Source organism: Carassius carassius, chromosome 14 (assembly GCF_963082965.1).
Source record: "Carassius carassius chromosome 14, fCarCar2.1, whole genome shotgun sequence".
Classification (NCBI taxonomy): Eukaryota; Metazoa; Chordata; class Actinopteri; order Cypriniformes; family Cyprinidae; genus Carassius; species Carassius carassius.
Window position 1 is genome coordinate 20,371,227 of NC_081768.1, and position 27,808 is coordinate 20,399,034.

Consider the following 27,808-nt stretch of genomic DNA (forward strand, 5'->3'; position numbering starts at 1 on the left):
GCCAATGGGCCACCAAGAGCTTCAGCTGGTGGCATAATGATCTGAAATGGGGTCCTATGGGGCCCATTGTTTACGCTGTCAGTGTGATGGGTTCAACAGGGAGAGAAACACAAAGGTGCAGCCCATAGCATTTCAAACCTCTGCTGTCACATAGAGTTAAGCTTTGACACCAGCCTTTTAATCACAATAATCTTTTTCAAATGTCAATATCATGGGAATAAAGATAACTACACAATGTCACAGTCCCTATGCCATGACAGTGCCTCAAACTTGAATAACACTTCTATGAAAAGCATTACTTGCATATAAAACAGTTTAAAGAATGTGTTAATGGCACAACTGTGAAATGTATGCAAAAGAATATTATCAGAGTTTATGCAAAGATGATGCAAAATAATTCAAACAATAGGAAACTCTATTGTCTAGTGAATAAGGAACATCAAATGTGGAGAATAGAAACAAATGGACAATAAAACAAACACTGCATAGTAATTATGATCTGGATTTCTATTTAATCAGATTTGAGTTTGAACTGTCAAAGGAATTTAAAACTGAAAATATCAGGGCTTATATAACTCCAAGTCACTCTCTAGTTTATTTTTGGTAAAGTCACAGGCTGACAACAGTAAATAAGAGTATTAGTTAACTTGAAAACTACAATATGGAAATACTTGCTTGATAATGTTTTGATTTAAAAGCACTGGAATATTCATTAATGACTTAAAGTAAAGTACAATATTAGACAGAGAGAGAAAGTATATATTAGCAGCCAATATTAGTACATAAAGTGTACATATTAGTGACATTTGAAAGGATAGTTTGATATTATAATCAACGTATAAAGCACACCCAGATCCTACAACTCTATTTTAGGGTCAATCAAACTACAAACTACAGAATTGAATGTAGGTTCAAAACAAGCTTGACCTTATAAATACAGGTCTTACATACAGCAAACAAAATTCATAATAAAGACAAAAGAAGAAACAAACAGTTCATGAAAATAGGAAAAGTTCTTGTATGGTAAATTCTTAACACATATTCAATCTTGAGCTAAGTAATAATGATTAGCCTATGTGCAAATGAAATATAAATGATGAGTCGATTTTTTTAAAGGCATGGCTTTGCACAGTATGACCACACACAGTATTTTGGTCATCTGATTATCATGCAATCAAAAACAGAAGCAAAACAACCACTAACTAGTCTGTTTCAGTTTCTATCTGCTTCGTTTAAATGTAAATATTTTTATTACCTTTTTTATACAAATTAACACTTACATTTACCAAGAAAGTTGTTGCTATTTAAAGTTTTTTTTTCATTAGTCTAGCTATACAATTGCCATTTTCGCTCAATAGATATTTAGATATTTATTATAAATCAATGTATAAACATTTGCAACGTCATAAAACCTTGTGTTCAACATACTCTAAGGAGATTGATCATTCAGTAAGAAACCCATGATCTCAGAGTACAGCAGCATTAATTACTCGAGGAGGGTGGGGTCAAGAGCACTGGGACAGGTAATACGTGAAATAATAACACAATTAAATATATATAAACAAACTCAAACGTTACTGCTAGCAGACTTGTAATATAATTTGTTTTCTCTCTGTTCTTTCCGACTTTTTAAACCGCGCTTGGGTACATTTGCTTGACTTAGCCTCATAGACTTACAACACCGCTTTATTATTACGTATAATAAAAACAAATCAAACTCACCCAGAATATTGTTGCATATACGATTAACGAGAACTTGAGAAAGAGGTACGAGCACCTGTCGCAATATCGGACTTCATTTGACATGTTAAAAACGTATAAATAACACGAAATACGTTGGCGTAGTAGACACTTCCTGGTTTGTATCTTCTACCTGTGTGAGCAGAGCACGCGCTCCATTATCGCACAAATTTTGATTGATGGGTGGTTTGTCCAATGAGAGAGCGGGATTTCACATGGCGTGTATAGTGTTTTCAGAAGTTTAGAGTTCATATTCTTAAAGGATATTATTATTTTTTGATTTAACACTACAGTTAATACGAGAATTGTATATATTATTGTTATATATCCATGTAGGCCTATATGAATGATATTTAAATATGTCGAATGTAATAAAACTCATAAAACATGAACATTTTCATTATAGATTTGTGCATTATATATATATATATAATGAAAATGTTCATGTTTTATGAGTTTTTCTTACATTACTGAAATACAAACACTATACACACACGCCATGTGAAATCCCACTCCCGCTTGTTGATTTTGATTGCTTCCATTCTCCTCATTTGTAAGTCACTCTGGATAAAAGTGACTTCTAAACAGTGTTTGGGAAAGTTACTTTTAAAAGTAATGCCTTACAATATTGCGTTACTCCCTAAAAAAGTAACTAAATACGTTACTTAGTTACTTTTTATGGAAAGTAATGTGTTACATTACTTTTGCGTTACTTTCACGTTACTTTTTAAATATGAGCAGGGCTTGATTGTTTTTAATATAAGAAGTTCTATTTATAGCAAATGTAAAAGCCCTTTCACACCAAAAAGTGTAATGAATAAACCTCAGGCTGAAGGAAAAGTAAATTCACGTCTGTACAGTAGAACACAGGAGAAGAAGGTTCAACACTCTTCAGCAATAAAAAAAAAACAATGAAGCACAATTGTTAGTTTATCTAAAGTCATTTTTTAATTATTAGTATGGTTGAACTGGATCATTAAAGGTCAGCAGCAAAGACACTGTTAATAAAATGGGAATAGATACATTTGTGTTATTTAATATATTTAGTTATTGCAGGTTTGCGTCATATTCTGAGTTTGCATTTCACTGTTTTGATTAATTTTGATGAATACTAAATCTGTTTTGTTTTTTGTTTTTTTGTGAGTGGGATGAATTAATGCACATTCACATTTAGTCTAGAACTACAGTAACATGTTCACACAGCGCACACAACGCCTCCATACTTCGATTTCTCCCAATATGGGAACAGGAGGCTTGTCAGTCAAAAAATGGGAATACAAAGTAACTGGCGTTACTTTTTTGAAAAATTAACTCAGATATTTTCTTGTAAATTAAAAAGTAATGCGTTACTTTGCTAGTTACTTGAAAAAAGTAATCTGATTACGTAACTCGCGTTACTTGTAATGCATTACCCCCAACACTGCTTCTAAATGATTAAATGTAAATGTGTGTGTGTGTGTGTGTGTTTATATATATATATATATATATATATATATATATATATATATATATAAAACGACACTCAGCAGTCAGAAAAGAGGTTAAATGTGTCTACATTAGAAATACACACACACACACACACACACACACACACATATACATATATACCTAGTTGTACCCCTGCTGTTGTTTACACTGACTACAACCCTCGTCTTCCTGTCTTGTATGTGCAATTGGAACCAGCATTTGATGCATTGGTCACTTTATCTGCAAGAATACAACTTGGACATCAAACACAAGAAAGGCTCTCCAGAGCCTGTGATGGGAACAGTACATGTGAAGTAATTACTGTTCATAAGCCATGGGTTATAAACTTGGTGATGGGGGTGTTACGTCCTGTGATGTAATTTGTACTGTTCTGGGGTCAGTCAAGAGTTTTTGTGTTTTCTCAGTTTTCTTTTCTCTCCTGTGCTGCTGTTCTATTAGGAGCTGATTACTGGCACCTACTTGTTTGCTGATGACCAACTAACTCATTCACTGGCTCCTCCAGAGAGGAAACCAGCTATAAAAGCAGAAGAAAGCACAGTTGAGGGAGAGAGGAAAGGAGAAAGATTCAGTTGTTGCCAGCTCTCCACATGGGTCTTCTCTGCAACCCCAGACAAGTGTTGCTAGTTGTTTTTGGTATTTGCATGTAAGCCTAGATGAGGCTTAATGCCAAATATGTGCTAAAGTTTCAGTTCGTGTACTGTTGTTGTGCTCCCACCTAGGTTGTTAAACTTAACTCTCTATGTTGCTGATGCTTTAATAGTTCTTTACTTAAGATTGGTTAAATTGTGTACTTTATAATCTGTAGGGAGGAGGGTGCCATTTTTCTTTACTAGGTAATTAAGGAAGTGTTGTCTTTTTGTTGTTTTTATTTTTCCCTGATAGGTAAGTTAGATTTTAAAGAGAACCTCAAAATAAGCATGCAAATCTCTGGCATAAATTTCCCTTTTGGGCAGTGCGCAGACATAAAATGCAGTAGCGTTGTGAGCGTCCCGTGTTCGAATCCTTGCTTCAGGACCTCTCCCCAATCCCACCCTCTTCTCTCTCTCCCACTTCGCTTCCTGTCTAGTCTACACTATCCTCTCTTAATAAAGGCAAAATACCCCCCCCCCCCAAATGAAATAAAATAAAAATTTAGAAAGAAAAGACATTTTTGTCTTAAATATATTTGGGGTAAAATGGGGGTAAAATGGCTCTCCCTAAGAAGGATGGGGATGAGAATGAGTATAAATCAGCCATGCAATGTGATAATAAAGGATTTCAAATTTAGCAGTGTAAAATATTAAATGAGGTGTGAGAGGAGTAACTGCACCAGCCCTCACCCCAGAAAGTACAGAAAGGGGTCTAATTTTTTTAAGAAAGTAATAATAGCTTTTGACATAATTATCAATAATATTTAAATTTTTAAGCGTCATTAATGTAACATACTAAATTAACTACTCTGTTTAATATTTTATTTTGATAATTTGGTTGAATAATTGAATAACTGATGACAGACAAAGCAGAATCCAAGTAAAAGAAATTGATTTGAAAGGTAATCTGAAAATTGTCCATTAAAAAGTAAAGGTAGATAATAATAGCAACAATATGAATACACATTTAATGTTTTCACTCTACTAGCTTACAGATGACTGAAATGTACATCAAATTTATTAATTACAACAAATATTTAATTTAAAAATAACAACATGTCACTTGGGTTCTGTGCCGTCATCATATAGGGGTCTAATTTGATCTTTTTTCTTCAAAATGAAAACGAACTTTTACTCCACAAATCCAAAAACATTGTGTCCACAACTCCCTCATTGTGAACAGATTGCAATTTTCCAGAGACACAAAATAAAAATAAAAATATCGTATAGCCATTAATCAAAAGTGCTGGGATGAGATTTTGTGCCATCTTAAGAGTAAAAATTTTAGGTTTTCATTATTCGCACAAGAATGAAAAAGACAGATCTTCAGACATGACTCAACATGACTTGAAGTGTCCAAATCAGAGTAATGTTCACTATCCACTTCTTCCACCTGCTGCCCAGACACCTGTCTCACTGCTCTGACAAAATGAACAAATATCACCTCACACAATTGGAGAAATGAGGGGTATCTAAGCAACGTGTCAGCAGAACAAGTCCATCAGAGCTCAAACTTGCTCTAAACTGTGCATATTTCCATTAGTGTGCGCTACGGGGGGTTTGGCAATTATTAATGACAGCAAGCAGTCCACGGTTAACGTCTAATGCATGCCAATTCAATATTTTGCTTTTCGCCAGCGTTTTAGTAGGAGTATAGGATGCTGTGCGTCACAATGCGTGCTGGCAAAGTATCTCATTCAGCAGGCGGATTGGACACGAGGCGCACTGACCACACTTTGGAAAATGAACTGCTGCAAATGTCTAAACTACACAAGTTTACCAAGTTGTAGCGACAGCACAGTGAGTCATTCACTGGAATAAGCATACAGATTGATTTAGCACTTATAGACAAATACGATGGATACCACTTTGGACCCCCTTTCGACATCTCTTTTCTACGACGAGGAAGATGGAAACGAAACCTCCACCAATCTATTCGAGCAGCCGGACTGGCAGGTGGCACTATGGGCGATTGCATACTCTTTAATCGTAATTGTGTCCATCATTGGCAATGTCACAGTTATTTGGATCATTCTGGCACATAAACGCATGAGGACAGTGACCAACTACTTCATTGTAAACCTCGCCTTTTCAGATGCATCTATGGCAACTTTTAACACCGTCTTTAATTTCGTGTATGCTTTGCACAATGACTGGTATTTTGGTTTGGGATACTGTAAATTTCAAAACTTCTTCCCAATAACAGCAATGTTCTCAAGCATTTATTCAATGGCGGCTATTGCTGTTGACAGGTAAGCAGACAACGAAGCACTTAATTGAAAATCATAGTGGTTATTTACTACAATTACAATTTATAAAGATAAAGATTTTTAAACTCTCCATAACATGTTACCATGGATTAGGATATTTAATCATCATTCTATGATAAGATTACATCAATCGTGCCATAAACCAATTACAGATTGTAAATTCCTGTGAGATATTTTTGCTGGTCATACATGGTTAAGAGCTGATCTAAATGATGAGTCTGGTGGACATCCATCTGGCAGACCCTGATGTAGCTGGTTGAGCTATTTTTCCAAGCAGGGATATAAACCCAACTGACCAGATTTAAAATAGAGGAAAATAGCTCTAAATCCATCAATGTAAGGCTTAAGTAGCCTACACCTTTTATCTGTGCTCCACCACCAATCGTACATAGACGGTCAAAATTAAAGATATTTAATATTTTTAAAAATCTTAGATTATTATTATTCATTTTGGCCCCTTTAAATGATAAATTAATGATTTAATGACAAACTCAATAAAGATGGTGAATTGATTAGGACCCACACTAAACTTTCAGTGGTTCTAAATAAGAACGTAGCATGTAGTTCGAGCGCGCAACGTCCCCGAACATGTAATTTATCTGCGCGCGTAATATTTACTGCGCGCAAATAATGCATTTGTGATATTCCTGAGTTGACTTGGTGACTCATGGGCAAAATGGGTAGGGAGACTTCGCGCTGAGTGTGGATTGTGTTCTGGTAATATAAATAAGAGTCTGATTTAGTGACCAACAAGTAGATGAAGACAATATGGGAAATAACGCAACCAATCAATCTCCTCTATCTGGATGTGCTCCAGTGAAACATTATGCATGCAGTAAATTTCGTCCAAAAAACTCTGTAGGCTAATGCACTGAATGGCAATAAAAGGGGAAGTCAACAAAGTGGTATTGCCAGCCTTTTCCATTTTGTTATTCATATAGCCTATATCAAATGTATATCATTTAAAGACATACGTTCACTTTCATTAAGATGCTGTTGGCTGAAATCCACAGATACATGGCTATAATCCACCCTCTGAAGCCCAGGCTCGCCTCCACTACTACTACAGTTCTGATCGGGGTCATCTGGACCGTGGCTTTTTCACTAGCCTTTCCTCAGTGTTATTACGCCAGCACCAAGTCCTACTTCCCTCGGACTGTTTGTATGGTGGAATGGCCTGACGATTATGGAGGGAAACATCAGCTCTCGTAAGAAAAGTGGACAAAAATTGTATCCTTTTATATTTTTACTGACAAGAAAACCATTTTAAATGAGGTTAAACATTGAGAGTAGCCTAATTTTTCACTTCTCAAAGATTTTGAGGACCATCAAAGGCACATCATAGGAATAAAAAAAACGACAGTATAGGATTCTTATCTAAAAAAATGTGCCTTTTTGTAGATTTGACTCATGAAGTGATGCTTGATCCCATAGGTATCAGATTGCTGTGATTATCCTGATCTACTTGCTCCCTCTGCTGGTGATGTTGGTGACCTACAGCCTGGTGGGACGGAGGCTGTGGGGCAGCGAGATCCCTGGAGAAGCTTTAGACCACTATCAGAACCAGATGCAGGCGAAACGCAAGGTTAGTGATGTGTAAGTTGTGTAATTTGTTATTAATTCCAGTTTCTCTGCATAGTTACTAACTTAAGTTAGTAACTAACTTAAGCCATGTGCCCACATGCACACTCTGATGAAGACAGTTGTCACGTTTCTAAACTAAATATCATTGGTAGTTACATCTGAGAAAAAAGAAAAAAAAAAGTGTATTAACATGAGCAAATGTAGTTAAGTTGCATAAAATTTTAAAATCAATGGTAAAACCTTCCCTGGGGACAGAACGCTTTTCTTCTGGCAGCACAGAGAATGAGCTTTTTCATTCCTTTCACATTTTTCTTCCTTGTGTCCTTTATAATAATAAGCCTCTCTAGAGAGATTTTGCATTGGTGGCAGCAGTTATTTATGGTTTTGGATTATAGTTCTTTTGGTGAATGAATTTTTGTAATTTAATAAAGGTTGTGAAGATGATGATAGTGGTGGTGACGACCTTTGCAATATGTTGGCTTCCCTACCACATCTACTTCATCCTGGGGAGCTTCAGCAGGGACATATACAAGCAGCACTACATCCAGCAGGTCTATTTGTCCATCTTCTGGCTAGCCATGAGTTCCACTATGTACAACCCCATCATTTACTGCTGTCTAAACCAAAGGTAAAGGCACATTACATCGCAGTAAGGAGAAAGAATTAGACATGGATATTTAGTGCAGCATTTGCACTGATGTCAGTTAGAGATCCATAAAATTGTATTTATATATATTCTTCAGGAAGTCCTATTCTTAATGCACAGGAAATTTAAATCTAGCATCTGCTGTCCTTATTTAGATTCCGCTCAGGTTTTCGCAAAGCGTTCCAGTGGTGCCCCCTCGTCAAGATTTCTGAGGAGGACAACATGGAGCTGCAGCACATGAGAACCTTCCACATGAGACGCAGTTATCGCACTGAGACCACCAGCGTGGTGGTCCGTAATCATATTAGTGAACCAGAAGACACCACATCCAAACTAATCAAAGTCTGAATTCTACAGCATTTCAGTGATGAGGGTGAAAAACATCCCTGTTGGCGAATATTAAAATCGAGCATGACCATACTTGCACTTATTACCGCACAACAGAATTACATTTTCCCTCTTATTGTACTCTATTGTGGATTCAGTGGGCTTTACAGGTGGAGTATTCATCTACTCCTATGGCATAAGCACCAAGCCTTATTTGTTTCTGTGTTGCTGCTTGAAGTACAGTACTAGTCCTAGTATGTGTATAGATCAGTTGATTTTGTATATACTGTATACACTACTGTTCAAAGGTTTGGGGTCAGAAAGTTTTTTTAATTTTTTTAACGAAATTAATACATATATTCAGAAGCAATGCATTCATTTGATCAAAAATAACAATAAAGGCATTTATAATTATATTTCAAATAATTACTAAACTTTTGAACTTTCTATTCATCAAATAGTCCTGAAAAATGTATCACGAAAAATATTCAGCAGCACAATTGTTTTTAACATTGATAATAATAAGAAGTGTTTCCCTTAGCACCAAATCCGTGCATATTAGAAAGATTTCTGAAGGATCATGTGACTCTAGATCATGTGACTCTAGACTGGGGTTATGGATGCTAAAATTAATATACTTTTTTTTTTTTTGTATTTTTGATCATATAAATGCAGCCTGGCTGAGCATAGGAGACTTTCAAGAACATAAATAAACAAATTACTGAGCCTAAACCTGAATGAATATTAACCATGTTAATTCATGCACCACTATTGAGCAATTAATGTTTTAAGCTGTAAATATTGGTTAAATGTCAAGTGGCATCTCCAAATGTAAAAACAGAACCGCAAAATTAACATTAAATTGATCAGAGCATGTGTACCGAAAGAGTATGGATTGCTTGAGACATGGAGGTGTGAGAAGTATGATGACTGTTGGGTTGATTTGACAGCGTTCGAAAAAGAGAGACAAAATTAGGTGGGAAAAACATTTTGCTTAATTACTATATCTATAGTGGTAGAAGATATCATGTGTATAAGCTAAAATGTAAACAAAACCAAATAGTTGTAATTGTACTGTAAATAGCCAAGCAAGCTTACATATCAGTGGTACTCAGTGTTTACAGCATGTATTCTATTTAATACACATCTGCATGTACTTCCATACGCTTGACTAATTAAAGAGAATATAGTATGTTTGCCTCAGTTTTACCCCTGAAATATTTCATTTAAAGTTAATATGTATTTTTTTTTCTTTCAAACATCCGAGAAATTTTAAAACATAGCTGAGTAATAATTAAGCTGTACGTTTTCTATATACAACTATTTTGTTTGTTATGCTGTCACATATAATGACAGTGGGTATTGCACAATTCATATTTTGAATGCGTAGGATCTGTAGGATCTGTTTAATTGTATGAATGTATGAAATCTGAGTAAAGGATATTGTACAGGAACTGCATTACTAATGCTTCACATTACTAGAGTTTTGTCAAATACAAAAATGTAAAATAGAACAGGGAGAGAGGGATTGGGATGCACCCAGGTATGACAGTATGTCAACCCAGGTATATAAAGCTAAAAAAAAAAGTTAAAATCAGATAAAGTTTAAATCATTTATTTGTGATTTTTGTGATATTAGTAGCCCATTTAATGTCTAAGTGTGTAAATAAATATGCTGCAAGTTTAAAAAATGAAAAAATAATAAAATAACCAGCATTTTCACTGTAACAATATGAAAAGTGATTGGAGGATGATTTTAAAATTGAGCCATATTGTTCAGACATGCTTTTTTCACATCACCTTGCAAATCAACTGTCAATACATTCATTCAAGATAGAGTGGTGGAAATATTTATTTGATCCCCTGCTGATTTTGTAAGTTTGCCCCAAAGAAATGAAGTGTCTTTAATTTTTATTGTATGTTTATTTTATCATGTAGAGACAAAATACCAACCAAAAAAACTGAAAAAAAACACATTATATAAAGGTTAGAAATTTACTTGCGCTTCAGTGACTTAGTACTTGGTGCAGAAACCCTTGTTGGCAAGCACAGAGGCAAGACATTTTTTGTATTTGGTCACCAAGTTTGCACACATCTCAGGAGGGATTTTGACCCGGGTTTCATGGATGTCGAATTTTCAGCTCCCTCCACAGATTTTCTAAAGGATTGAGGTCTGGAGACTGGCCAGGCCACTCCTTGACCTTAATGTGATGCTTCTTGAGCCACTCCTTTGTTGCTTTAGCGATATGTTTCGGGTCATTGTCATGCTGGAAGACCCATCCATGACCCATCTTCAGTGTTCTGACTGAGGGAAGGAGGTTCTCATCCAAGATTTTACAGTAATTTGAACAGCACTTTCTCCCAAGCCTTCTCTGTAAATATTAGATGTTCTTTGACAAAGTTTAAATGGGCCTGTACGTGTGCCTTCTTGAGCATGGGGGACCTTGTGGCCACTGCAGGATTTCAGTTGTTGCATAGTGTTACACCAATGGTTTGCTTGGTGACTGTGGTCCCAACTGCCTCAAGATCATTAACAAGCTCCTACCGTGTAGTTCAGGGCTGATCCCTCACCTTTCTCATTATCATCCTTATCCCATAAGGCAAGATCTTGCACGGAGCTCCAGACCGAGGCTAATTGTTGGTTGTTTTGTATTTCTTCCATTTCCGAATAATCGCACCTACAGTTGTCTCCTCCTCACAAAGCTTCTTGCTGATGGTCTTGTAGCCATTTCAAGCCTTGTGCATATCTACAATCTTGTCTCTGAAATCCTTTGACAGCTCTTTGGTCTTGCTCATGGTGGTGGGAGAGGTTGAAATGGAAGATATAGATTGTGTGGACAGGTAGGTGTCTTATACACCTAACCATCTGACATTAGGAGTAACTTCCTAAAGTGACAGGACTAATCTGTGTTCCACATGGGCACATAAACAATCTGGGGGAGCCAGAATTCTTGCTTGTTGGTAGGAGATCAAATACTTATTTTACTCACTGAAATGCAAATCAAATCCTAACCTTTATATAATGTTTTATTTTTATTTTTGGTTGATATTCTGTCTCTATCTGTTAAAATAAACCTACCATAACAATGACAGACATTATTTTTAACATTTATTTTTAAGTGGACAAGCCCCAAAAAATTTAAATAAATAAAAATCTGCTCAAATGGATCAAATAAATATTTCCCCCACTGTAGATATTATAGGAATTTCTTTTATTGCACAAACAATCACATAGGATCTAAATTCTGAAAGAAAAAACACTACAGTGTTTGGGCAGATGCGAAGGACACCACAGAACACAAATTGAGTTGATCAAAACATTTTTATGGTTTTCTCCTATGTAGGTTTTCCCAGGAACAGGAAATATCTATTTATATAGTGCAACTATGAAATAGTACAAAATTAGTGGATGCCAGAACTCAGTTACCAAACAAGGCATGCATTCATCAGAAGATCTCTGAGCTACTACAGATTCACTCACATCAACTACACAGGATCACTCACAAATAACCAGCCAGGGCACACAGAAGGACATTTACTGGGAATCAGTATCGATAACCCGCAGATCTGCATACACACACAGCAAAAAGCTGACAAAAGCAATACGCATGATACAATCCGCTAAATTCTTCGGTAATGAGAGATTAAGACTATTTCAGAGAAAGTGGAAATGCAAAGGCAATTAGCTTGTTCCAGTATAAGGGAATTATTAGGAAGGCAGCTGTGTCTGTGTCTTCCTCACTTGGACCGTGACCAATGAGGAGGCTGTTATGTTTAGCGAATGTACTTCAAATGTTTTGTAATATTTACACCACAAACTGCCACACAGACAAATGACAAGACGCAGAGGTTTGGAATTAGCTGGGCATAATTGCAACAAAATACCTTCTAACCTCAGGTATCCATTTCCTGTCACGTCTACCATCAAATATAAAAATAAAATAAATAATATCTTCATTTGCTTGGTCAAATATCTTAACTTTAATGTTTGTAATGTGTTTACATTTCTTCCCTTTTTTTCCGATATACATCCATAAATACTTTAACAACAGTTTAACATCTTTATATAGTTTGGGTGGACACAGATGGACCAACCCCTAATAATACCACACAAAGACATACACAGAGAAAGGCTGACAGGAACATGTAGAGGTGAAATACAAAGCATAGGGGTCTGGGCATGAGCAGAAGCATGTGCTGGATTGTTGTGGATGACAACTGAGTCACAGCTGCGAGTGGAAATGTATATGCTTTGCGAGAGAGCTAGAGAAGGTGCTGAGAGCTTGTTCGATGCAGGGTTCAGCTCTTTTGTTCTTGCTCGCGGAGGCGGCACCCAACGGCGGTGATCAAAGCAGCGCCTTTCCCGCTTCCGTCTTCTGAGAGCAGGAAGTTGACGTTGCATTTGGGGGCGAGCTCCTTCACAGTCTGATGCATTATCCGTGAGAAACTGAAAAAGAAAGGTACAAGTTAAGTACCACATTTACACCCCTCACTTAGAAATATGTACTGAAGCTATAAATACACTCAAAAATACATTCATTTTGCATGTACTAACTGTGGATGGAGCTTATACAGAGTGCCATCCACCCCAACGGTGATATCCAGATGGTCCAAACCACGGTTCTCTCGGATTTTGTCGACAACAGCGGCCATTCCTGCTCCACAGAGCTGGGCAGCCCGATGGGAAACAGCTCCACACACTTCCTTGACGATGATACTGTCGTCGCATGTGCTGTCCAAGCCCAGATGCTGCAGAATGGACCTGACCTGCAGTAGCGCCAAACGGTCACTAGAGAGAAGAAACAACCATTAAGCAATTTGAAATATTTAGGCATTTCACTCTGTCTGGCTTTTGTGACACATATGGCAATGCAATTTGAGTAGTACCTCTCGATTTGGGAAAGGAACTTGGTTTCAAAGATGCCCCTGGTCTTCAGGGTCTCAGAGATCTGTCCTCTGAAGAGGAAGCCACGCTTTGTCAAGTCAATCAGGATGTTCCGTACAATCTCACCCAGGTACATGCCACTGCACATCTTCTCATACCTAAAAGTGAAAAAAAACCTTTACATTTTTAGATCTCAAATATGCCAAAAAATTATAACATTTTTTTTAAAAATATATTATACATCATCATTCCAAAGTTATGGATTGATAAGACTTTAATATGGTTTTAAAAGAAGTTTCTTGTGCACACCATAATGCTACATTTACAATCTATGGTCCAAACAGTAGGTTCCCCATCTGACCAGTTCTTCCAGACTTGCTTTCTTACGTTAAAACATTTGCATCAATTTATTTTTACATTTTTCTTTTCTTCACACTTGACTGGGAAAAACGGCTCACTTTTGTTTGCCGGCATTGAGGGAGAGATCATCCACTGCATTATCATATTGAGTCCTGATGTCATCCAGGCAGCCATTATCTCCAAATGCTCCCCACTCCATGTTCACACACATCCTGCCATCTACTCCATCGACTGTCTCAATGTTTCGCATTTCCTCCATGTAGCAGGCATTACTACCTGTTCCTAAAATCACACATAGGAATATCTTAGCATGTTCTCTTAACTCAAATGTGTATACAAGACTCTTTAAAATGTAGAGGTATGATTTTATTATTCGTCACATTTGATATATTGAATCATAATTTATAATACATTGTATTGTATTTACCTGCAATTAGCCCGACCTCACATGTGGGTTCCTCATATGCACAGGTCATCATTGTACCCACTGTGTCATTCACTATGGCTACAACATCCAAATCAAACTCCTGTACATAATATAGCCCACACGCAAGGATCAAGATTTAAAATTGAATTACTTAATAAAATCTCGTATCACCTTGTCACATTTCTGATAGTATGCCATAACTCACCTCTCTCCTTTTGATAGCATCTCTCAGGAGGCCAACAACATCTTCTCCTTCACAGTCTGTGGCTCTAAAGCCCTTTGTCCAAGTTACCAGTATTCCCTGTATTCATGAAAGCATGATAAATCATCAGGATTGCATTCAATAGATGAGCAAGTGAAGTTGAAATAGCAAACAGGCAGCTCACCGCATCCAGACTAGTTTGTCTGCAGGGGAAGGAAAAGGTAAAGCCCAGAGGCAGGCGGCCGTTCTTCATCCCCATATAGTCCAGAAAGTCAGATATGCAGTATACAATGTGATCAAAAAGCTGCAGGTGGTAAAAAACAGCAATTCAAATAATTTAGTGTTGAAATTTCCTACTATAAGCATTTCAAAACTTCATTTTTGATTAGTAATTTTCCTATTTAAAAAACAAAAATACAATTCCTGTGATGCAAAGCTGAATTTTATAAAGCCATTACTCCAGTTTTCATTGTCACTAGATCCTTAATAAATCATTATGATATGCTTGTTTAGTGCTCAAAAATATATATTTATTATTATCAAAATTAACATTCAATTTTTTTCAGGATTCTCTGATGAATAGAAAGCTATTTTAGCAATATATTTTAGGTTGTGTACAACTATATAAAAGATGCTTTTTGTTCATGTCTAGTATTTTAATGAGATGCAAATGTCACAATGACCACACACCTCTTCTCCGGTTCCTTGCATTACTTCAATGGGAATGGCGTAGATTTTATTATGCATCTCCACAGTTCGTTTCTTGCCGCTCCGAATCTTTACCAAGAGCACCCTGAAGTTTGTACCTCCAAGATCCAGAGCCAAAAAGTCACCATTTTCTATGTAAAAGAGAAAATACAGAAAAACAGAGAAGTCATGAATACTGCAGCATACAAAAATGTTTTTAAAAATGCTACATTTATAAATTAGGGTAAGAATGACAGGATGTTAGATAGCATAAAGTTCCTGTGCCATTGTTTAATTTTATTGCTCATTTTGTTAATTCAGATGGTTTTGAATTCTCAGCACATTTGCTCAGAATTTATATTCTTCTGGATGCACTATTCTTAACTGAGCTGCATCTTAAAACTCTACATCATAAATCACCATAAGGGAAACAGAACAATGTCATGTGCCTGTATTGAGTAAATCTGGGATTGTACTATGATGGAATTCAACAGGGATAAAGAGAATTTAATTTACTCATTGCAGAGGATCAAGAGGATTTTAGACATGCTGTATAGCTGTAGATCTTTTACCTGTTCCATCCGGGGTGCTCCGCACATAAGTGGGCAGCATCTTGACGGTGGCAGTGCTTTGGGTGTTCTTGCCCAGTCCATTCTGGATCTCAGTTCTCATTCTGTTTTTCACCTCCATCAGTTGTTCTTTGGTCAGCCGGAACTCTGCCAGCGTCTCAGCAATCTGACGTGTCTGATCTGCCAACCGGGAAGCCCAGGCTGTTACCATTGCAGCCCCTTTGCCACTTCCACTCTCAGAAAGCAAAAAGCGAACATCAGACTCCGGCACCAGACGACGCACAGTTTTGTGCAACCGGCGGGCATACCTGGCAGAAACAGGGGATGTGGATTTAATAGTCAGTCTGTAAATTACTGGTGTGAAATTTTGAGACGCTTTCTGTAAATTACATTTTAGCCAATAAATCATTTATTCAAACATTCATTTCAAAACAGTTTCGTTCAGGAATGAAACAAAAGCGTGGAGTAACAAAAATACACAAAAGTAACTGCTAGTGTGTCTAAAATTTAAGTTAGCTACACAATATTAATTTCGCCATCATTTAATTGTTCTTCTATAAATATCACGCTTAATATTGAGATATTGCCTACATAGACTGTGAAAAGGGATACTGGTTGTCAGAAACATTTAGCAGTCATTTTACCATTTGACCTTATAGTTCGGTTCACACAGAACACGTTTTGCGCTTAAGAACGAAAAGAAATGGGGGAAATGAAATGCTGATAGGTCATTTTCTAATGTAAAGATGCTTTCGATCGACGCGTTTGACCGCTGGGCTCATCTTTAATCTTTGGCAGCGTCTGGAACGGGTTACACGGCGTTCCCAAAATGCTGCGCTCAGTCATCAATGGGTTTTTGAATGGACAAGAATGCGTTCTGTGTGAATGGCTTGTAGTTTGGATACAATTTTAACTTTAATGCTGCCAGAGATGGGCAGTATTTTAATTAAATGTATTTGAAATACATAGCCTATTTAATTACTAAATATGTATTTTTTGTCATTTTTATTTTGCTGGACAAATAAAAAAATAAAATGCAGTTTGAATGAGAGACTATTTTGTATTTAAAATACTTATTCAAATATGTCGTTTTAGAGCCTACAATAACTTTATGCACCTTGCATAATATAGGACTATCAATTAGACGGCCACATTTTTCCGTCTGGATGCAAAAATCACGTGACACATCCTGTTGGATCCAGCGCGCGCATCGAACAAGGTCCGAAGAAGCAAATCCAAGAAGATTCTGTTGGGCTCAGTCAAACCGCTTGAAGGTAAAGTATCTAGTAAAATATACTATCATACATTATTCTCTGAATGTCATCATAGGAAAAACTTGCACATTTTTTTGCACAAATCGCTAGAACTTGTTCATTTACTAAAGAGTGAAGTGTGCTATCTAGTTATGCGCGGATCGCAGTTATATCCACGGACGAGTGTGTCAAGTTATTAAAAAATAACATTATGATTAATTGCGGGTTGGTGGGCAGATGAGATAAACCATTAATGATGGTAAAATTAAAACACCATGCAGGCCTACACGTGTACGTGTATGTGTGTGTGTTTGTGTGTGACATATCAGGAGACAGCTCTGTATAATGACATGAGTATGACACAGGAATTACAAGGAGCGGGTGACTTATGAGGACATAACCCATGTCCCCATTTTTCAAAACGCTTATAAACCATTCAGAGTTTTTTTTGAGAAAGTAAAAATGCACAAAGTTTCCTGTGAGGGTTAGGGTTAGGTGTAGGGTTGGTGTAGGGCCATAGAATATACTTTTCACAAAAACAAATGTTTGTGTGTGTGTGTGTGTTCGTGAAATATGGGTTGTTGCCGAACTAGGATTTCGGAGCTGCCAGATACACACAGTCTGTCAGAACTCACTGCGTAGTGGCATGCCAATTAATCCTTCATCATGATGACCACTGGTGTGACAGAAGCTTATTTTGTCGCAGCAATCATTTTTTAAATGAAGATATTGTGAGTTGTGTCCTCCAAGCCAGTTAGTGTTTTACCCACACTATCAATATTTATTTTTGCATCAAAACAAATGTATTAGCAAGAGCTTTTATTCACCAAGGTGATATATGAATCAATTAATGCAAACAGGAAACAGCTATCCTTGACCTCCAATAAGTTTGTAAGGAGGATAATGCAGACAATATTAAAAGGTTTCAGCTGTGCACCAAAAAAAAGAAGAAAAGAAAAAGAAAAAAAGGCCATTATATGTGGATCCCTTGCAGCAACATCCAGTTTTAAAACCCTCTTAAAATGACAGCACCATGACAAACTAAAGCAATATGAGGAATACAAAAAGGAGTTTGATACTGGATATTGTAAGAATCATTAAGACCATTTACAGACAGACTCATCTTTTTGAGCATGCACCAAGATGAGATAGAAGTGAAGGATTTGGATTTTTGCATACATCACAGTTGATCCAGAGTGAGAAGAAATTTCAGTGTGCCATAATTCTACCACCCCACATTAGGTGTGCCACACACACACACACACACACACACACACACACACACACACACAGAGTTTGGTTTCAACCGCTGATGCCAAAAAGGCAATACTCTGTAGGCTCTTTGGGAGAAGCTACCTGCGATCTTGTCTGCCTTGCAACTTCCATTATTCAAAGAAGTAGAACTTCATGGATGCCATGGAGGAATAGTGCAGGTTGCTCAAGCCGATTGCTATTGCTTTTGATTGCCTTCAAGGTCAGACCTCATGCTACTATGATGAGCTCACATTCCAACCCTCTTTGTGGTTGAGGTTAAACTACATGACATGCAAGCCTTAAACTTTAAGTTCTGTGTAAACGTTTACTTAGAATACTTAGAATTTAACTTATAAAGCAGAGACTGACCTGTTGGAATCGAGTATTCCAAAGCATTGTGTAATAAAAGAGATAAGTCAACAAAGCATTATTTGAACAGTTAAGCATTTTAAGGCTTTGTGTGTCCAGCTTATTTAAAGGACAGCGTTCTTGTGCAACACACTGTCCTGTAGTTATATCTCATTCACAGTACAGAGCACGGCTATGACTTTCAAGTTTATTTAAAGACTGTGTATTATGACATTCAATGACGCCTGTAAATTGCTGTAAATAGGTGACATGAATTGCATAGAAATGTATGTGATTATAATTTCAATTTAATTATCAACTTCACTCTTTCAACTAATCTCTCTGTGAGCTTTTAAGGTTCAATTTACTGTAGTGTCCAGAAATAAGGTCATTGATTATAGTATTTCAACAAATAAGAGGTGCAGGTGCTCCTATGAAAACCTATTCAATGTGTATTCATAGAATTTGCCCTTGTCTGAAGAGCGTTCAAGAGGGTCAGCACTCACTCAGGGTGTCACATGCTCCTGCAGATGTATTCCCAAAATCCTCTGAGAATGCTTAGCATGCCGTGTACATACTATTACTGATAAGTCATGTTTTCGTCTGATTATAGTCTGATTCGATGATGTGAATGTACTGTAATACTCACTGTGGGTGCATCTTGTACAGGGAACCATCGATGCCCACTGTGGTGCGGAGGCGCGGGCTGTTCTTATTGTCCTTGAGACGTGTGAGGATTGCACCCAGAGTGGCAGCAATTAGATTTGCAGAGCGAAAAGAGACAATAGCGCAAACATGCTGCACAGCAATGCAGTCGTCTTCAGATGGCTCTACACCCAAGCGTGTCAAAATCTCCTTGGCTTTGGTAAGTCCTTCTTTGCTCCTAAAGAAAGAAGTGGTACTGTTGTAAGGTTTAAAATATCATGATTTTTTTTAGTTATAAAGGACCTTTATTGGCTTTAAAGGAATAGTTCAACTAGCTCTGCCCCCCCCCCCCCCAAAAGTGCTGAAAATGTGCTTATCTTTGGGCCATCCAAGATGTGGATAAGTTTGTTTTCTTTTGTAGAGATTTGGAGAAATTTAGCATTACATAATTTGCTCACCAACGAGTCAACTGCTGTGAATGGGTGCCAGCAGATACAGTCCAAACAGCTGATAAAAACATCAAAATAGCCCACAACACGACTTAAGTGAAGAGCGAAGTGAAAAGGTGTATATTTGTTACAAACAAATTTATCTGTAAAAAAAAAACAAAAAAAAAAAAACTGATGGATTTGTTGGAAAACAATGGATTTGTTTATCAGCTGTTTGGACTCTCGTTTTGATGGCACCCATACACTGTAGAGCAGTGGAGTACCCCCTGCCCTGCACATTTTGTATGTCTCCCTCAATTATCACACCTGATTTAACTCACCAGCTCATTAGTGGAGACTGCAAGACCTGAAGTGGGTGTGTCGGATAAAGGGAGACATACTAAACGTGCAGTGCTGGGAGCAGGGGCGCTGCACAAGATCCCGGTCCCCAGTCCTAATGCCCCCCCCCCCCCCTGAAATTATATATTCCAGACTTTTCAAGGGCCCTCTCTTCCTTTGGGGCCCTGGTAATCAGTACTGGTTTTACCCCCAGTCCGACACCCCTGCCTGGGAGTACTTCATGGAGAGGTTTGAGAACCCCTGCTGTAGAGGATCCAATGGTGATCAAGTGCTGTAATTTCTCCAAATCTGTTCTGATGAAGAAACAAACTCATCTACACCTTAGATGGCCTGAGGATGAACCATTTCTTTAATTTCAGTCTACTAGTGATTCGATTCAATTAATATACTTAAATTAATTTTATTTATGGTCATTATCAAATTAATAATGACCAGAATGAAATGAAGGACAACTCACTTCTCAATAGCAGAAAGGTGCTTGGTTTCAAATTTTCCTTTTGTAAGCAGCTCTGGGGTGATGCGGCCCTCAAACAGTAGGCCTTCCTTAGCCATCTTAACCAAGATCAGCCTTACCAGCTCACCCATGTACATCCCACTGACCATTTTCTCAAACCTGAAAACAGTCAACATTCACCTTTACCTCTTCAAACATTCGCATAAAATATGCTAATATTTTTTGAGCTTTTAAAGTTTTGTTACTTACAACTGCTTGCCGGGGTTGAGGGACCCACGATCAATCTCCCTGTCAAACTCAGTTCGGATATCCTCCAGTGTGCCATCATCTCCAAAAGCCCCCCATTCAGTATTGATACACATCCTGCCTTCATCTCCTTCCACCAGGTCAATGTGTCTGAGCTCCTCCATGTAACATGCATTAGTGCCGGTACCTGAGGGATCACAGCAGCATAAGCCATTGCAGATGTTCAAAAATCCAGAAGCTTTAATTCAGCATATTTAGCATATCAAATATATTTATGGTATTCATCATTTATCTGTGCATGGAGGGAGGTTAATTTGACGTTAATTTGTTGCTGAGAGCAAATTTCTTCTAATTTTAATTTATATTATTCAAATAGGCATTACAACTCTACAAATCTAATTTTAAACTCATTTGTTGTCCATTTAGGAGTCTGATAAAATGCATAAAATAGAGAGATATTAGTATTTTTTTTTTTTTACCTATAATAATTCCGACTTCACAGCGCTGGTCATCAAAGCCACAGGTCATCATAGTTCCCACAGTATCATTGACAACTGCCATGATATCTGCATCATAGTCCTGTAAGTGAATTATTACACCAATAAATCCTTCAGGAAAGAGTCTAAATGAATATCCACCTGCATAGAATCCATAAAATAATAGATTACTTTATTACACTCACCCCACGTTTTTTGATGGCTTTATTTAGAAGCTTTACAACATCCATTCCCTCAACCCCACTGGCCTTAAAGCGTTTTGTCCATGTTAGCAAAACAGCCTGTAGAAATACAATAGTAAAATATTGTCATAAGTTGTAAGCAGGATTCAATAAAAAAATCTAAATTTCAATTATGTAAACTGGATCTGTGACGCATAGTAGTAGAAATATATAAAATGTAAATGTCTTAATGTCATGTTCTGTTACCTCATCCAGTTTGGAGTGTGCACAAGGGAATGAGAACGTGAAACCCATGGGAAGCTTCTTGTCTTTAATTTTTTGTTTCTCCATGAAGTGTCCAAGACATTCTGTAACATGGTCAAACAACTGCAAGAAATAATGAGCATGTACAAAATGGAGACAATTAAGATTGTAGACAAAAGCTGGATGGCTTAGACAAAAGATCAGAACACCACTTCAATTATGACAACTCTTGGAAGATTTTAGCATGGTAACGGATAAGACAATGTTAATGTATTTGGTCTTGGCAGAATTGATCTGGTATGCTCCTGCCACTAAATTGCTGCTCATACAGAACTGTGAGCATTAAAGACGTACTGCTATCTTAAATACTCACAATAGCATATGTAATAACCCATAGTAGATCTATAACAGGTGGAGCTGGGGAAGGTGGAGGGTTTCAGAGGAACTCTGAAAGCGTGCTGCGAACTGCTCTTGTGAATGAAAACTAGCCATTTAAATGTAAAGCAGCACATGCGTTGGCTGTGTATGCAACATAAACCAATCAACTTGTGCCAAGTAGTTTTACTCTGTGAATATCGTCAGTTTGCTAAGGACCCCTCAGCATGTGCCACCTAGAGTTTCATGACAGAATTTTGCATTTAAACTGTCAAATGTATAAAAAAGTATATGATATTATTAAAGACACAATTTTTGATTGTTAACACAAACATATTGGCTATTCAGATGATGATGTTAATTTAGATACTTAATTTAACATATTTATTCAACAAAAAAAGGTTATTTATGATTTCAGGTGGATGAAGAATTGGTCATGTACCCGTGATCCGCTGCCGTGGATTATGTCCTCTGGAGTCTCATATATCTGACTTTCCATCTGCACTGTCTGTTTCTTCTCATGAGACACTTTCACTCGCAGAATACGGAAATTAGAGCCACCCAGATCCAGGGCAATGAAATCTCCCTTCTCTGTAAGTGAATTAAAGAAATCATCAATATTACAAATATTTTTCTACTATTAAGAGTTCACAAGTTAACTTAAAGACATAGTTCAGCCAAAACGACATGAGGATGTGTAAATGATGACAGAAAATGCCATTTGTAGGTGAACTATGCCTTTAATGATACTTAAAAGCATGTTATATTAAACTAGTTAGAACGTTCCCCTTCTGGAAGTTGCTTTATTAAGCTACCTAAAGGACACTGCCACTGTTATCCTTATGACAACACGCCAGAAACTTGACTGCGTATAGTGTACCATTCTTGTAATGTGAAATGCATCAACATTTATTTTGGTCGTGATCAAGGTGGTTTAATCGGGAATGCATTTTGTACTGAGCTGGCCAAAGACAGACACAAATTACCCCATGCAGGCAGAACTATCACAGCGAGAAAACAGGAATTCTTACAAACAGATTCTTTGGAATATATTTGCAGTAAAATGGTGATTAATAAGTCTGTTTATGCTAAAGATTGAACAGAGAAAGAGTAATATCAAGAGATGTTTGCGTTAGGACAGAAATGCTCTTTAACAGTCTTTTTTGATCTCGAGTCTCCTTGACATGCCCAGATTGTCTATATTATGTGCACTGCTTGTTGCCAAGCAACACTGCAGTCTTCTGTTTCTAGGTTGGAAATGAGGTGTCTGGGAGTGTGAATATATTTAATCCTGTAAACTCAGCGTCAACTGGGAAGGTCAGTTAACTCGAGTTGCAGGTTATTACAGTAAAATGTTATTCACATGAAAAGGATACATAAAACTGTTTCAACAACCTAAATGTATTTGTAATGTATTAATGACTGAATTGATCTGTAGCAAACGTAATATATAATTTAACAACACGTTAAAGCCATTCCAGGAAAAGTATATCATTTAAATAAGAGATGATTACAAATATAAAGGGTAATGTAAAGTAAAGTGCAATTCACAAAATGTAAACTATCCTAACCTCTGTATCTCAGACGATCTGTTATATAACACATGCCAAAGATGCATTTGTTTTAAATGCAGGTAAGTGGTCGCTGGTGGGCATTTTCATATAGAGAGACTTACTGTACACACTCAGGCATTTTATCATTGGGATGTTGTTTATACTGTAGTGCCCAGCACCTTAGGACTAGAGAGCTGCTCTTGATAAGGTATTCTGGAATTGATGCATGTATACTCTGCTATATATTGCTGCGATGGATGAATGGATTATTGATATTGATACACAATCAATTAGATTTTTCCATGTTGTTCTAATTGTTTTGAAAAACCTTATTGGTACATGAGCAATAAATCTGCCATCATTAACTAGAGTGAAACTGCCTTGCAGAACACATCGGAGCAGGGAAGCTAACAAATTGCACTGAAATCAATTTTCACATGCCAATCTGACTGGGATTACAGCTCATATAATCCGTAATGTAACCTAGTGCGTATGGTTGGATGCTGCAGGGCATGTAGAAAAGGCATGAGCACATTGTCAATGCAGCTCTCAAAGTGTTGTGGCATGGGGAAATCAATTCAGTATTGTGAGCATGCAGGAGTAGGTTCACCCCTTTCTATACTATGGAAAGTTTGCATAGTAAATTTAATTTACATTTTTTTTTAAACCTTTATTTAACCAGGAAAAGTAGATTGAGATTAAAAATCTCTTTTACAAGAGCATCCTGGCAAAATACATTTGTATTTGAAATACATTTGAGGCAGGCAAATTTTATTAATTGAAAAGCTATTTAAAAGAATCTAACCAGAATTAATTAGCCTTGATGCATATTCTTGCAAACGAGTAAACTCTGGCATGCAGTACTTAATATTCATCTTAAAAATGGAATGAACAAATGGTTAAAATGAAAATCCAACAGATGGCCCGCACTTTTTTTTCTATGGGAAATCTACACATGCAGAAAAACTGGTTAAACTAGTTTTCTTTAAAGCTTGCAAACAGCTTTCCATGGATAGTGTTCAGGTATTTCTGAGGGCATTCACTTAAAGCGTTAATTCAGTTGTAAGCATCTGACCTCTTCGATTCAAAAAACTAAATTTTGGTCAAACTTATTGTTCTTTCTTTTGTCAAAGCATTTCAAAGAAGTACAATGAAGAAAGCTGACATTTCTTTTCGAGACTGATTTGACCTAATAGACACAACTGCAGACTCCACAGTTTGCTTGACACTAATTTATGAGGAAAGCCCGGCTGATTTTTATTTCTATACATGGTATCCTTTCTCAGCTACTTCCAAAGCAAGCTTTTGTAAACACTTAAGGATTCTTTTGTCAGATAAAAGACTTTTAAGGCATTTATTTACAATGTATGGCCATAAAAATGCTCACCTGATCCATCAGGAATGGACCTTACAAAGGTGGGCAGCATCTTGACGGTAGCTGTAGGGTTAGTATCTCGTCCCAATCCGTTGTCCATTTCCCTTCGGAAGCGAGCCATGATTTCGCGCAGCGTCTCATCAGAGAACCGCATGGCGTACAAGTATTTGTCAATCTACACAAATGGACACAAAATAAACAAATGACATTGTGCCCTTTGCCCCCATAATATCCAAAGCGCCCGGGTGTTTGTTAGTAATCAGTGTTGATGATCATGATGAATGCAGTCAAGTCATTGCCTGTCTGTTGTTAGGACAGTGTGTCCTTGAAATATATGGCTAGATGCAGACATACCAGAAATATGGGCAATGCTGTTTATGAACACAGACGATATTCATCAATGGCTAGTTGAAGATGTTACACTGCAACAAAAGTTTATTTATACTGTAAACCTAACCACCTGCTCTATATTATACATTATATTATTTATTAAATATTCTATTTGTGAGTTCATATTTATTTATCAATTGTTTGTATACAATATACAGTAGTCTTCCAAATCATATGCACATTTTTATTTTGATAAATGTATTACTTTTTACAAATATCCCACATGTAAGAAACAGTATATTCCAGTAAAATCTCAATTTTCATTATTACTACAATATCTTTCAAGCTGTTGATTTAGTTTTGTTAAAAAAACACAAGGAGAGTGTGTAAAATGGGTCATTGCATAACTGGCATGAGTAACATCCAACTTCCTCGTAAAAACATGAGATCAGTGGGAAAACTGCCAGGGCCGTCTAAATGAGGGTGAAAAGAATGGTGGCTTTATCTTTAAATGTGCTAAGAGCACTCCGATGTTCTTCTGTCTGTGTGATTTGTTTATGTCATTTGTTATGTCATATACACCATGCTTCACCACGGTTTAATCGCATATTCACCAACTTCCTGTCACATTAGCAACAGATAACTTTTATAATCAAATTATATGAATGGCATCTATGGGTCATAAAACTCTTATCAAGAGAGAGTAGCAGGTGCACAACTGAATCACCCAGGATGGATTTCATTTCAGTCTATCATGCCTTACATGTTGTTATAGTAACCATGTTACACAATACAACGGTTGCTTCTTACTCTGAAGTGTTAATGTGCTTCTGTGGAACAGTGTTGTTACTGTTAACTAAAACGATTAAAAATTGTAGATTGATATTAAAACTGAAATAAAATAATTAAATATTTGATTATATATATATATATATATATATATATATATATATATATATATATATATTTATATATATATATATATATATATATATACAATTAAAGTATTAAAATAAAAGCTAATAAAAATATTACACAATTCTGTAATAGTATATAAAAAATACTAAAAAAAATACTACTGTTGTGGAAATTAATAACGGGGCTTATAAAATATCTGACTTGTATCCAAACCATGATGACTTCTCTTTGTGTCGCACACTGCCTGAGAAAGTGGCACATATGAAACTCTAAATTCCAAAGGTTTGAGGCAAAAAGAATATCAGCATAATTAATTTTGTGCAAATCTATTAATATCATAATCTGTGTGCAAATATAAGAGTATTTCTCAAATATGTCTCAGTAAATCAGTTAAGGTAGAACAATTTAACAATTTTATTTAAAATGGTATTTTAAAATCTTTTTTTTTTTTTCCTAACAGAATTAAAATATAAAGAGTGCATATCCTCAAAGTGAGACACACAGGCATGTGCATACACACAGGCCTTTCCCTCCCTCTACAATTGCATTCAAACACTGTCAAAACTCTCCGGCAAAGGCACACCATAAGTCAGCTGTTGTAACCCAACACTCTTTCTACTGGGGAGGGGGTTGATGCTCGACCACCTTCACCCACTCAGAGAAGTACTCTACAATAAGCACTTTCACACATAGACACACACACGAAAAAAAAAATCGTTCCTCTCCTCATGACTGCTCCATAATGCCCCACATCCTGCTTTCAAGGACATTGCAGCATGAACCCTATAACCTTTGGCAATGTCGTCATTTGCAAGCGTATACCTCGTCCTCTCATCCTCGCCGTCGCACATCGTGTGACGCAGAAGCTGCAGATGGAGGGACGTGAGATGAGGCGCGTCTCACGACTCTCTGCTGTAAAACGCAGGTCCGTGTCACCTACTGTCACGCATCTGGAAAAGCTAGCAAATGCTCGCAAGGGCGAATTTTGAGCAGCACTTGTTAAGTACAAATGATGAAACTCACCTTTTTGACCTGGTCATCCTTCAGTTCAGTGAAGTAGTAGGCCAAAAGCTGTGCCGCTATCATCCTGCTTCACCTCTTTGGTGAAAAAGCAACAGAAGAGAGAAGGACAAGCCTTACGATTCTTTCCAATGAAGCAGGCTAAACAGTTTGAGCCCAGAAGCAACGTGGTTTAAGTGAAAAACGAGAAGCCGGCACGTAGGGGTGTTCCCTCCCAGCGTTACACCAATGTCTGACTCTGCTCGGCCTAGGAAGTAAAGCTGCATATAATGTGCTCGCATGAGATGCAGCAGAGGCTAGGATGGGGAACGGCTGAAGCCCTGCCCCCTCACTCTGCTCCTATTGGCTGAGTTTATGGGCAGGCTTGTGAGGCAGAGCACAGCTGACAGCCAAGCCCCCCCCCCCACAACCTCTCCTTCCTTCTTCCCCTCAGATCCCACCTCCTTATTCCATTCTATCCACTCAGGTCTTTTCAGTCTTCCTTCTTCCTCATTGTCTTCCACTTTAAATGTA

General features: G+C 37.2%; 3 protein-coding genes across 4 annotated transcripts in view; 1 reads left to right on the top strand and 2 right to left on the bottom strand.

Moving 5' to 3' along the window:
- LOC132157290 (tetraspanin-15-like) overlaps positions 1 to 1,890 on the bottom strand; it is a 29,159-nt gene extending 27,269 nt beyond the window's left edge. Inside the window, exon 1 of the mRNA XM_059566573.1 lies at positions 1,723 to 1,890. Within this exon, the coding sequence (XP_059422556.1) occupies positions 1,723 to 1,806 (84 nt within the window). The 5' untranslated portion in view covers positions 1,807 to 1,890. The remainder of the gene's footprint in view (positions 1 to 1,722) is intronic.
- Positions 1,891 to 5,573: 3,683 nt separating this feature from the next.
- On the top strand, positions 5,574 to 10,022 carry LOC132157289 (neuromedin-K receptor-like). Its single transcript, XM_059566572.1, has 5 exons — positions 5,574 to 6,109; positions 7,141 to 7,335; positions 7,562 to 7,712; positions 8,143 to 8,339; positions 8,513 to 10,022. The coding sequence occupies exons 1-5, from the start codon at positions 5,715 to 5,717 to the stop codon at positions 8,703 to 8,705; spliced, it is 1,131 nt and encodes a 376-aa protein (XP_059422555.1). The 5' UTR covers positions 5,574 to 5,714; the 3' UTR covers positions 8,706 to 10,022.
- Positions 10,023 to 11,879: 1,857 nt separating this feature from the next.
- LOC132157288 (hexokinase-1) lies at positions 11,880 to 27,582 on the bottom strand. 2 transcript variants are annotated; one of them, XM_059566570.1, is made up of 18 exons: positions 27,299 to 27,577; positions 25,040 to 25,202; positions 22,542 to 22,690; positions 21,728 to 21,847; positions 21,485 to 21,580; positions 21,282 to 21,381; positions 20,806 to 20,989; positions 20,560 to 20,715; positions 19,319 to 19,552; positions 15,818 to 16,122; positions 15,249 to 15,397; positions 14,743 to 14,862; positions 14,562 to 14,657; positions 14,357 to 14,456; positions 14,028 to 14,211; positions 13,572 to 13,727; positions 13,240 to 13,473; positions 11,880 to 13,131 (listed from the first exon to the last, which is right to left on the bottom strand). In XM_059566570.1, the coding sequence occupies exons 1-18, from the start codon at positions 27,359 to 27,361 to the stop codon at positions 12,984 to 12,986; spliced, it is 2,757 nt and encodes a 918-aa protein (XP_059422553.1). In that variant the 5' UTR covers positions 27,362 to 27,577; the 3' UTR covers positions 11,880 to 12,983. The 2 variants fall into 2 exon arrangements, with proteins under 2 accessions (XP_059422553.1, XP_059422554.1); XM_059566571.1 differs by lacking the exons at positions 14,028 to 14,211; positions 14,357 to 14,456; positions 14,562 to 14,657; positions 14,743 to 14,862; positions 15,249 to 15,397 and having other exon boundaries at positions 13,572 to 13,699; positions 15,936 to 16,122; positions 27,299 to 27,582.
- Between the last annotated feature and the right edge of the window lie 226 nt (positions 27,583 to 27,808).